The sequence below is a fragment of the Lepus europaeus genome, chromosome 3 (genome assembly GCF_033115175.1).
Source record: "Lepus europaeus isolate LE1 chromosome 3, mLepTim1.pri, whole genome shotgun sequence".
NCBI lineage: Eukaryota > Metazoa > Chordata > Mammalia > Lagomorpha > Leporidae > Lepus > Lepus europaeus.
The window spans coordinates 73,304,754-73,317,949 of record NC_084829.1 but is presented as its reverse complement, the minus strand read 5'-3'; the positions used below and the strand labels follow the sequence as shown (position 1 = coordinate 73,317,949).

At 38.2% G+C, this 13,196-nt stretch overlaps 1 protein-coding gene across 1 annotated transcript in view; it reads left to right on the top strand.

Annotated features, from left to right (window-relative positions):
• Window positions 1-10,561: 10,561 nt before the first annotated feature.
• Window positions 10,562-13,196, top strand: part of IMPG1 (interphotoreceptor matrix proteoglycan 1) — a 137,513-nt gene continuing 134,878 nt past the window's right edge. The window contains exon 1 of the mRNA XM_062187581.1: window positions 10,562-10,628. Coding sequence (XP_062043565.1) covers window positions 10,562-10,628 — 67 coding nt within the window. The remainder of the gene's footprint in view (window positions 10,629-13,196) is intronic.

Sequence of the window (13,196 nt, the reverse complement as noted above, 5' to 3'; positions counted from 1 at the left end):
ATTTACATAACCCATAGCTCTTAATAAAAATTCAGCTGTTTTTGAACAATTAGAATTTAACAGACATCAAGAGAACATAATAGATTACTTTAACACATCGCTTTAACAGAGCATCAGAGTTTAATTCTATGTCAAAGAGAAATTGAGCTTCCTGTGATCTTTTGCTGTGAGGTTTCCTTCCTTTACCTTCTTTCATATTGGTGACCATGTTTCTGTGTTTCTGTGTGTAACACATCTTTAAGCATCTTTTGCAGGGCAGGATGAGTGGCAACAAATTCTTTCAGTTTCTGTTTGCTATGAAAAGTCTTAATTTCACCTTCATTCACAAATGAGAGCTTTGCAGGATATAGTATTCTGGGCTGGCAGTTGTTCTCTCTTAGTACCTGGGCTATGTCTCGCCATTCCCTTCTAGCTTGTAGGGTTTCTGATGAGAAGTCTGCTGTGAGTCTAATTGGAGATCCTCTAAGAGTAATCTGACGTTTCTCTCTTGCATCTTTTAGGATCTTTTCTTTGTGTTTCACTGTGGTGAGTTTGATTACAACATGTCGTGGTGAGGATCTCTTTTGGTCATGTTTATTAGGGGTTCTATAAGCTTCCTGTACTAAGATGCCTCTGTCCTTCTCCAAACCTGGGAAATTTTCTGCTAGTATCTCACTGAAAATGCCTTCTAATCCTTTCTCCCTCTCCATGCCTTCAGGAACTCCTAGAACTCGAATGTTGGGTTTTTTAATAGTATCCTGTAGATTCCCGACAATATTTTTTAGATTTCTGATTTCTTCTTCTTTTCTTTGGTTTGCCTGTTTCCTTTCCTGTTCTCTGTCTTCTAAGTCTGATATTCTCTCTTCTGCTTCGCCCATTCTGTTTTTAAGGCTCTCTAATGTGTTTGTCATTTGATCTATTGAATTCTTCATTTCATTATGATTTCTCGTCACTATCAGAGTTTCTTGTTCCACTAGTTGTTTCATTTCATTTTGATTCCTCCTTAATATTTCATTTTCACGAGAGAGATTTTCTATCTTGTCCATGAAGGATTTCTGTAGTTCAAGAATTTGTTTTTGAGAACTTCTTAATGTTCTTAGCAATTTTTTGAGATCCGCTTCTTGCATTTCTTCGATCTCATCATCTTCATAATCTTGAATTGGAGTGTCTTTTTCATTTGGGGGCGTCATAGTGTCTTCCTTGTTCTTGTTAGCTTGGTTTTTGCGTTTGTTGTTTGGCATGTTGGAGATATTTGGTTTCTTCACTGTGGTGTTTTTTCTTGTTACACTATGGCTCTATATTAAGTGGACTGTCTGCTTTTGGTGGAGCCTTAGAGGCTTGAGATGAGTGTGGACTGAGAGCTGTGTTTGGTTCCTCAGGGCTGAGGGTGTGTCAAAGATGACACTCCCAGGTTAGGCGTGGTAAATCTCTCTTTCTTTTTTTTGATTCAAAAGGGAAGTAATTCCGCACAGCTGAACGTAATTGGAGGTAGTAATTAGCAGGCAAATGATATACCCACAGGAGCCAGAGATCGGAAGCTCTTTCCCAAGGACCACACAGGGAATCTCTGCTGCCCTCAGTGTGGGCTCCAATTCTCCTGCAGTCTCCCACTGGGTTGCCAAGTTAGATGCTAATCTCCAGTTATTTCACCCCTCCCCCCAGAGTCAGGTTTTTCTGCTAGGCTCAGGGCCGGTGCAGACCTGAGGTCGCCCTGCTTATGACGTATGTCCAAAATGGCGCCTGCTCTTTGTCTTGCTCGCCTTTGAGAGGTGAGCGGAGAGAGAGAGACTCGTGTCCGTATCGGTCACTTTTTTTTTTCCTCTCTCTCTTCTAGTTAGCCTGGTGAACTTTTCCCCACGGAGTTTCAAGCCTCGTTCCCTCTAGCCTCCTCTTTCCGCTTGCCCGCTGGTGTCTCGGGCTATGGAGGTTCGGCTCACCTCGCGTTCCAGCGCTGGTGCGTTGAGTCTGCCGCTGCTGTCCCGAACTTGGGCTCCCACGCTCTCCACGCAGGTCCACTGTGAATCACTAGTTCCGGAAGAGTTTCCTCTGCTGTTTCTTCCCCTACTCTTCCTTGACCCTGCAGTATCTCCACTTATATTAACGTGTGTCTTGACGAACTATCAATGTGCTTCCTTCCTATTCCGCCATCTTGCCGCTCTCCCAGTTGCCAATTAATTTTTTAAGTATAGATTCTTGTAGCAGACTCTTTGGGTTCAAATCTTGGCTCTGCCACATAAACCTTATTTTCCTCAAATATAAAACAGCTTTAATAATGATACCTATAATGTTATATTAAGGAATATAAGGATAATCTATTAAAATCTCTAAGAATGATATCTATCCACAACACAAGAGCTCCATACACATTAGTAATTGCAATATGGGTCAGCTATGTATTATATATTTATGGTCACAATAATGTAAAACTGAATACCCAATAAATTGAAATTATAATACTGTGGCAATCCATGGAAGGATGAGACAAGTACAAGTTTATTATGGGTGGAAAGGATATGTGTAAAAAGGAAGATATTCTCAATATCTTGAGCATATCTAAAGTGAAAACTCCCAAAGTAGTAATAGAATTATGCCATTTAACTGCATATGGGGGGTGCATTGTGGCAGAGGCCCACATCCAACATCAAAGTGCAGACTTGTATCCCAGGAACTCCACCTCTAGCCACTTTCCTACTAATGCATCCTAGAAGGCAGGAGGTGGTGACTCAAGCACTTGGGCCTCTGTCACCCACATGGGATACCCAGGCGGAATCACAGCATCCTGGCCCAGTCCTGGCCCTGTGGGATTTTGGGAAGTGAACCAACAAATCAAAGATACCCTCTCCTCTTTATTCCTCTTCACACCACCATCAGCCCCTGTCCTCTTCCTCTTCAGCTTCCCTCTCCCTCTCATTCAACCTTTCAAGTTGTTACAAATAAGTATTTTTTAAAAGTATATACAGGAAAATAATTTTACAAAAGTGGAAAGAGTGCAGTCTCAAGGAAGTTAGAGAGAAAATGGCAGAGAAAACTCCACATAAATCAGAAGGAGGCAATAAACCTACGTGGAGAGTGTGGACATGAGCAACTCAGGACCCCAGCCGTTGAGAGCCTCTGCACCAGCTTTGGAAAGTGAGGTAAGACCAGACTGCAACAGCCCAAGCCACTGGCGATACAACTGCAGGAAGAGCCTGGAGGGAATCTGGCTTGGAGCTCTGTGGGGGATAGCGTATCTGCCCAAATAGAGGAGAAAAAAGGTGGGAGGGGCATGTTTCTCTCTCCCTGATCACCATGAAACAAGATCCTCTGACAAACCAATAGATCAGGCACCATTTTGGACATATATAACAGCTCATGTCTGCACCCAGCAACCAGCCAAGTGGAGACTTTCAAGTCTGGCGAGGAGAACTGACAGGGGGCTGGGTATTGGGGACTTGGGAGGCTTGTGCCAGGACTGTGAAAACACTAAGGTTGTGTGGGAGGGCTCAGGGTGTGGCTAGGACTTTGCTCAGTCACTGTGGGAGGCTCCACATGCTCAGGTTCCATGGTGAGGGACATTGCAGGGGAATCTGTGCTTATACCAAAGATTGCACAGATCCTTTGTGTGGTCCTTATGGCATTGAGGATGAATATTATACCCACTGTAGCTAGCGCCCAGGCACTGGTTTCTTTTTCTTTTTTTCTTTCTTTTCTTTGTTTCTTTTTTTTTTTTTTTTTTTTTGACAGGCAGAGTGGATAGTGAGAGAGAGAGACAGAAAGGTTTTCCTTTTTCTGTTGGTTCACCCCCCAGTGGCCGCTGCAGTCAGAGCGTTGCAGCCGGCGCACTGCGCTGATCCGAAGCCAGGAGCCAGGTGCTTCTCCTGGTCTTTCATGGGGTGCAGGGCCCAGGCATTTGGGCCATCCTCCACTGCACTCCCGGGGCACAGCAGAGAGCTGGACTGGAAGAGGAGCAACTGGGACAGAATCTGGCGCCCCGACTGGGACTAGAACCCAGTGTGCCGGCACCGCAGGCAGAGGATTAGCCTAGTGAGCCGTGGCACCGGCCCAGTTTAATTAATTTTTAACAAATCCAGTGTGACTTGCAGATGCAATTATAGGAGTTCCTGAAGACATGGAAAGAGAGAAAGGATTAGAAAGCCTTTTTAGTGAAATAATAACAAAAGCTTCCCTAATTTGGAGAAAGAAATGGACATTCAAGTACAGGAAGCAAATAAAACTCAAATTGACATGTCCAGAAAAGATCTTCACCATGACACACTGTAAACAAACTCTCCACAGTAAAACATAAAGAAAATATTCTAAGATGTATATAAGAGAAATGCCAGTTTACTTTCACAGAATCTCCAATTAGACTCACAGCAGACTACTCATCAGAAACCCCACAGGTAGGAGAGAACGGAAAGACATAATCCAAGTTTTAAGAAAAGAATGCTGCCAACCCAGAATACTGTACTCTGCAAAGTTCTCATTTATGAGTGAAGGTGGAATAAAGATCTTCCATAACAAACAGAAATTTAAAGAATTTGTCTCACAAAAGATACTTAAGGATGTGCTACACACAGAAACACAGACATATGGTCATCACAAGTAAAAAGGTGAAGGGAGAAAATCTCCTGGTAAACGTACAAAAGAAATCCAACATAAAAAATAGAAATATTTATGGAAAAATGGAAGGAAAAGTTGTTACTTTGTCATCTTGAATGTAAATGGCCTCAACACCCAGTTAAAAGACAGATTGAATGGATTAAAAAACAAAATCCATCTATTTGCTACCTACAAAAAACACATCTCAGCAACAAAATGCATGCAGATTGAAAGTGGGAGAATGGAAAAAGATAATCAATCCATGCTAACAAAAAACAAAAAGGAGCTGATATAGCCATCCTAATATCAGTCAAAATAGACTTTAACACAAAAACTGTTTAAAAAGACAAAGAAGGGTCTATGTAATGATTAAGGTATGAATTCAACAGGAATAATTAGCTATGATAAACATATATGCACCTAAATGCAGGGCACTTGGCTATTTAAAAGTAATATTAAAGGATATAAAGGGAGACTTAGACACAAATACAATAGTAATGGGGAAATTTGATACCCCACTTTCAGCATGGACAGATCAACCAGACAGAAAATCAGCACTATAGAACAAATGGGCCTAACAGGTATCTACAGAACTTTCCATCCTATAGCCACAGAATACACATTCTTCTCACCAGTGCATGGAACTTTCTCCAGGACTCACCTATGGTAGGCCATAAGCAAGTCTCAGCAAATTCAAAAATAAATGAAATCATACCACGCATCTTCTCTAACCACAATGTAATGAAGCTGGAAATCTGGATATCTGGATCTCTGCATGCAGAAGTATGAAGCAAGACCCCTACCTTATACCTTATACAAAAATCCTCTCAAAATGGATCAAAGACTTAAATCTACAACCTGATACCATGAAATCATCAGAGAACATTGGGAAAACCCTGCAAGGCATTGGCACAGGCAAAGAGTTCTTGAAAAAAGATCCCAGTGGCACAAGCAATCAAAACCAAAATTAACAATTGGGATTACATCAAATTGAAAAGTTTCTGCACTGCAAGAGAAAGACTAAGGAAAGTGAAAAGGCAACCAACAAAATTGGGAAAATTATCTGTAAACTATCCAACTGAGAAAGGATTAATAACCAGAATATAGAGAGAGATAAGAAACTCCACAGCAACAAAGCAAACAACCCAGTTATGAAATGGGCAAAGGACTTACAGACAATTTTCAAAGGTGGAAATCCAAATGGACAATAGTCACATGAAAAAATGTTTAGCCACAATGAGGTTTCACCTCACCCCGGTTAGAATGGTTCACATATAGAAATCTACCAACAACAGATGCTGGCAAGGATGTGGGGGAAAAGGGACACTAACCCACTATTGGTGGGAATGCAAACTGGTAAAGCCACTATGCAAGTCAGTTTGGAGATTCCTCAGAAACCTGAATATAGCCTACCATACAACCCAGACATCACACTCCTTGGAATTTACCCTAAGGAAATTAATTTGGCCAACAAAAAAGCTGTCTGCACATTAAATTTTATTGCAGCTCAATTCACAATAGCTAAGACCTGGAACCATCCCAAAAGCCCATCAACAGTAGACTGGATAAAGAAACTATGGGACATGTACTCCATAGAATACTATACAGCAGTCAAAAACAATGAAACCCGGTCATTTGCAACAAGATGGAGGAATCTGGAAAACATCATGCTGAGTGAATTAAGCCAGTCCCAAAGAGACAAATATCAAATGTTCTCCCTGATTAGTGACAATTAACCAAGCACCTAAAAGGAAACCTGTTGAAGTGAAATGGACACTCTGATAAACAATGACTTGATCAGCCCTTGTCTTAACTGTCAAGGAACAATTTACTACTTTATTCTTTTTAGTATTTTTTTGTTCTACTTAATACTACTGGTTGAACTCTGTAATTAACACACAATTATTCTTAGGTGTTTAAATTTGACTGAAGAGTGATCCCCGTTAAATATAAGAGTGGGAATAAAAGAAGGAGGAGATATACAGTTCAGCACATGCTCAATTGGACTTACCCCAATGGTAGAGTTAGAAACATGCCAGGGCATTCCAATTCAATCCCATCAAGGTGGCATATACCAATGCCATCTCACTAGTCAATGTGATCAGTTTCAGTTCATAATTGATCATAATGATAAGATTAAGAGTCAAAGGGATCACACAAACAAGACTAGTGTCTGCTAATACTAACTGATAGAATTACAAAGGAGAGAACAATCCAACATGGAAAGCCAAGGCACTCTGGAAAAAAAAATAAAATGACCTAAATGAAAGATCTCTGTGAGTGAGATCCCAGCAGAAAGTATGGGGTGTCAAAGAAGGAGATACCTTTCTCTGAAGGGAGGAGACAACTTCCACTTTGACTATGGCCTTGTCTAAATAAGATCAGAGTTAGTGAACTCAAGAGGCTTCCATATCCTTGGCAGCTCATGACAAGAGGCTAGGGTGATTACTGATGCCATAAACAAGAGTGTCAATTTGTTAAGTCAACAACAGGAGTCACTGTGCACTTACTCCCCGTGTAAGATCTCTGTCCTTAATGTGTTGTACTATGTGAATTAATGGCATAAGTAGTACTCAAACAGTACTTAACACTCTATGTTTCTGTGTGGGTGCAAACTATTGAAATCTTTACTTAGTATGTACTAAATTGATTTTCTGTATATAAAGATAATTGAAAATCAATCTTGATGTGAATGGAATGGGAGAGGGAGTGGGAGATGGGATGGTTATGGGTGGGAGGGAGGTTATGGGGGGAAAAGCCACTATAATCCAAAAGTTGTATTTTGGAAATTTATATTTATTAAATAAAAGAAAAAATATTATGTCAAAAAATAAAAATAAAAAAAAGTTTAGGATCATTAACTATCAGGGAAATGCAAATAAAAACTACAATGAGATTTCACCTTACCCCCATGAGAATGGCTTTCATATAGAAATCAACAAACAACAAATGCTGGTGAGAATATGGAGGAAAAGGTACCCTAATCCACTATTGGTGGGAATGTAAACCTGTAAAGCCACTATGGAAGACACTAAGGAGATACCTCAGAATTCTGAATAGACTTACCATATGACCCAGCCATCTCACTCCTGGGAATTTACTCAAGGGAAATGAGATAAGTAAAACAGTTGTCTGTACTCCCATTGTTGTTCATTTCACAATAGCTAAGATATGGAATAAACCTAAATGCCAATCAACGGGAGACTAGATAAAGAAATCATGGTATATGTACACTATAGAATACTACACAGCAGTTAACAAAAAATCCAGTCATTTGCAATGAAGTGGATGAATCTGGAAAACATCATACTTAGTGAAATAAGCCAGTGTCAAAGGGACAAGTACTGCATGTTCTCCCTGACCTGTGATAACTAATAGAGCACCTAAAAGGCAATCTGTAGAAGTGAAATTGACACTTTGAAAAGAAATGACTTGAACAGTCCTTGTCTTGACTGTTTAGGAACAGTGTTTTGTTTTGTTTTGTTTTGTTTTGTTTTTCAAACTATTTGTTGAACTCTTTGCTTAACATAGAGTTAAACATATATGTGTAAAGTCAATTGAACACAGATCTCAGTAAAAAATAAGAGTGGAATAAGATAGGCAGGAGGAAGAGGGGTGGGAGTATGGGTGGGAGGGCAGGCATGGTTGGAGGAATCACCGTGTTCCTAAAGTTGTAATTATGAAGTGTATAAAGTTTGTAACTGTAAAGCCATATAGTTCTGCACACATTCCTATGGACTTACTTCTAAGTGTGCAGTTTAAAAACTTGCCGTGGGACCCCAACTGCCCTTAATTTGGGTGGTAAAATATCATCTTTTAATATCATCTGGTAATATATCTTTTAATATCATCTGGTAATAATAAATAGAATTTTTAAAAAGTGAATGCTCCAACATGGGAAGCAGTCCACACAGCAGACTCAGAATGGCAATCGTTTTAAGTAGAACTCTGACCTCAGAATCAGCCCTTAATGCACTCTGGTCTGGATGAAAAACTCACAAGAGTATTTCAGGCATGGAAAGCCAAGACACTGTGGAAAAAATCATCCTACATGAAGGAACTTGGTGAGTGAGACCCCAGCAGAAAGAAATGGTCATTAAAGAAGGAGACACTTTTCTTTTAATAGAGGAGAGAACTTCCACTTTGTTTATGGCCTTGTCTACATACTTTGAAGTTTGTGGATTCAGAAAGCTTCCTAGGCAGCTTTCTTCATATGAGTAGCCTAGGCAGCTCATGTCAAGAGCTCAGATAATCACTGACATCATACTTAAGAGTGTTAATTTTTAAATTAACAGCAAGAGTCACTGTGCACTAACTTCCCATGCAGGACCTCTGTCATCAAAGAGTTGTATTATAATTATGTCTTAGTGCTCACAAAAGATGTATTATTCTTGGGTGCTTCTTTAAAGTTAATTAAGTTTATAAAAAAAAAAAGTGAAATTAACTTCAAGATGCAATGACTTTGAAGAGCCCTTGCCTCGACCGTACAGGAACAGGTTTGTTGTGGGGAACCGCAGGCTGGCCACCTGTGAGAACCTCCTCATCTGCATAGCTTGCAGCAATTGGTCGACCACAAGGCCCACGAAAACAGTCGGGTGAAACAGATAAAACAGAATGGACTCTGCATAAACAACTAGGAGGAACCCGGTGAAACAGATGAAGTTGAGGCAGGACGGACTCCGCAGAAACAACTAGGAAGAACCAGGTGAAACAGATGAACTTTCGACCTGAGACTACACACGTCCTTTCATCTGATTGGACGATACCAGTGTGAACTGCACGGGAAGAGAGCCGCTATTGGCTGTGGAGCGGATGCTCCACGGACTTGGGGTATAAAGATACATTGGGAATTGGGCTTGGAGCTCCTCCTTCTCTTTTCTTCTCTCCCCACCCCCACTCTTTCCTTCTGCCCCCACAAGTAAAAGTTCCTTGAGAATCGAGAAACAGTGACCGTGTCGTGATTGCGTTGGACCCTTGCTGGCGAGGGTCCGACAGTTTGTTGTTTTTTTCCATGCAAATTTTTGAACTCTTTATTTAGTATAGGGTTGCTCTTCTGTGTATAAAGTTAATCAAAAATGGATTTTAGGGGAGAATGGGAGAGGGAGTAGGATGAGGGGTGGGAGTGTTGGTGGGGAGGGTGGGTATGGTAGGAAGAATCACTATATTCCTAAAGTTGTATTTATGAAATGCATGAAGTTTGTATTCCTTAAATAAAAAGTTTCTTTGTGGGGAAATTAAAGTATACTCAAATAAGAATAAGAATTAACAAGGAATTTAAAATGGCTTTCCTTTCAATGGAGGAATTAGTAGAAGGCAGGCACAGTATTTTTTGAAACCTTTTAAAAATATCTTGTATTCTTAAACTCTGCAGGGACAAATTTTAAAAATTAAAACCAAATTTCAAACAAATAAAAAATACATCCATGTGTAATGCCAGATAGGAAGTGATTTACAAAACATATATGGAAGAGAATGGAGATAGTTAGTCTCTGTGGAGACTAACATATACTGAATAACCATATACTGCCAGGGATAGCAAGTACACTCTCGGTGGATGTTCCTTGTGCATATCACTTTAGAAAATATTTGACCCTGTCAGCCTTCCTCTGCACTGGCCAAGACTTCCCTTGGCTCTCTGTATCACTGTAACAGGTGCATAACTAAGAAAAAAATGTGTCTGTGGGCACTTCTTTATAATGGCATTCAGGATCCTGAAGCTAGGCTGTCAGATGCCCCTCTAGAAGGTTAATGAGATAAAGGTTCCTCCAGCTGGCCCTTAAGCAGAGATTACACCTCAGGGGAAGATAAGCAGATTATTCCAGGAACAGACGCTGTTTCCTGTTCAAAAATTAGCACCCCCGTAAAGGTAAACCAAGAAGGTTATTCTCACTCAGCTGGCATCAATACTTAATTATTTTTCGTATTTCTGTTATTGTATTTTTTTGGCTGAGATATTAGAGTTGCTCTTTATTGTCATAATTACCAATGAACAAAAGCCATGATGTATTTGGAAACTAGAAGGTTTATCTTTATTTTTTGGATAATTCTACAAGTTCAAGGAACTAAAGGTAAGTTGTTTATATGTTTGCTTATTTTTAAAATGGACTATCTATAAAATATATTTATAGACATGAACATTCAGAATCAACAAGGTTGCTATTTTAGCTCAGGGGACTATAAATAAGTACTATTAGTGACTGAATGATTAATTATCAGAAATGGTCTCCATTGGACTTAATATTTACTACAAAATTTTTTTTTCAAGGTAGAAAGCACATTTATTTTTTCTTAAACTTTTATTTAATGAATATAAATTTCCGAAGTACAGCTTATGGATTACAATGGCTCCCCCCCCCCATAACTTCCCTCCCACCCGCAACCCTCCCCTTTCCCACTCCCTCTCCCCTTCCATTCACATCAAGATTCATTTTCAATTCTCTTTATATACAGAAGATCAGTTTAGCACATATCAAGCAAAGATTTCAACAGTTTGCCCTCACATAGCAACACCAAGTGAAAAATACTGTTGGAGTACTAGTTATAGCATTAAATCACAATGTACAGCACATTAAAGACAGAGATCCTACATGATATTTTTTTAAAAATTGATTAATATTCTATGCAATTTCCAATTTAACACCAGGTTTTTTTTTCATTTTCAATTATCTTTATATACAGAAGATTGATTCAGTATATACTAAGTAAAGATTTTATCAGTTTGCACCCACACAGAAACACAAAGTGTAAAAATACTGTTTCAGTACTAGTTATAGCATTACTTCACACTGGACAACACATTAAGGACAGATCCCACATGAGACGTAAGTACACAGTGACTCCTGTTGTTGATTTAACAATTTGACACTCTTGTTTATGGCGTCAGTAATCTCCCTAGGCTCTAGTCATGAGTTTCCAAGGCTATGGAAGCCTTTAGGGTTCGCTGACTTTAATCTTATTCCGACAGGGTCATAGTCAAAGTGGAAGTTCTCTCCTCCCTTCAGAGAAAGGTACCTCCTTCTTTGATGGCCCCGTTCTTTCCACTGGGATCTCACTCGCTGAGATCTTTCATTTAGGTCTTCTTTTTAGAAAGCACATTTAAAGAGATAACACAAAACTTGCCAAACATACACAAACATACATCTAGGTTCAGGAAGGTCAAAGGTCACTAGTTGTATCCAATCCAACTAAGTGTACCCAAGATGATGTAGGCAGGCAGACAGGATAAAATTGATCTGAAAGCTGGAAGACCACGCCTTTACCACGACCTTGTGTGATCTCATGGACATTCAGGTGTGGTCAAGTAGGGGCATGAGATTACTACAAAATTTTAAGCACAATTTAACAAAACAGAAAAGATGAACTCATCCTATTTGCTGTTATAAAATATTCAATTCAAATTCATATCATTAATAATCCATTTATCCACCTAAATTCAACATATAAAATCTAAAAATAAATTAATATTTCAACTCACATATGACCAAACCAAAATGTTCTTCTAACTTTCTCAAAATTAAATTGTGAATGCTTTCCTTAGAAAAGAGGAAGTATGCTTCTTGTTCTTTAGGGTCTATGATAACAACCAATGTACAGAGTTGGTTTATTTATGAAGTTAGATGCTTACAAGAATATAACAGTGTGTATTCTCAGAGAATATCTTCGACAGTATCTAAAATTGAAGCAAGTCATAAAAACATATTTTAAGAAAAGTCTTGTATTTAATTTTTCTAAAAAAGCTGTTGAAATCTTGTAATTTTTAAAGGAAAAGTTCAATCATAATAGCACATTCAATTTTTTAAAACATTTGAAATCATTAAGTTTTGGTTCATCTTTAAGGATTATTAAAACATTGAGACAATGAACATTTTAATTGAAGCATTATTGTTTGAAAATGTCCATAGGAAAGAGGAATAGTTATTGTAAATCACAAAATAACTGTGAATCCATCAATTGTTTTATATTTAAGTTCTCAGTAGCTGCAGTTAAAGAAAGAAGTTACTGGAAAAGTTTGCATTAAAGGTTCTTTCATGTTTTGTTTAATATAAATAATGGTGATAAGACAAAAGTTTATTTCTCTTTCCTTTTAATTATCAATTGGGCATGAATATTGACACTTCTAAAAACATTTTAATTAGAAACAAATGATGATATTTCAATATATTCTGAGCTTAATAAGATGATGCTAACCAATTTGTTTATTTAATAAACCTAACAAGGCAAATTTGATTTTTTATTAAAAAAGTTAACTAATTTAAGAATTTTTATTTTAATATATTTCATATCAGCCAATAACAAATTTACAAATAGTTTAATTATATAAAAAGTGAAATTTTAAAATTTCACTAAAAATACTACAATTTGTTATGAAAAATAATACCATCTATTATGTCACTTTTTTGAAAGAACACGCTATAATTGCATAATAAAAAAACCTAACATTCTACTTGTTTGGGGAATTTTTTTCCCCATAAAAATCTTAGATCTGGATATCTGTTAATCTTTAATTAACGAGGTCTACATTTATTTGAATTTTCCTCAGTCACATTTATTTCTTATTTGTGACAAATTAACCATCATGAGTATATTTACTTAGACAATAGTTTGGAGAAAGAAAACAATGGTCAATTCATTACAAC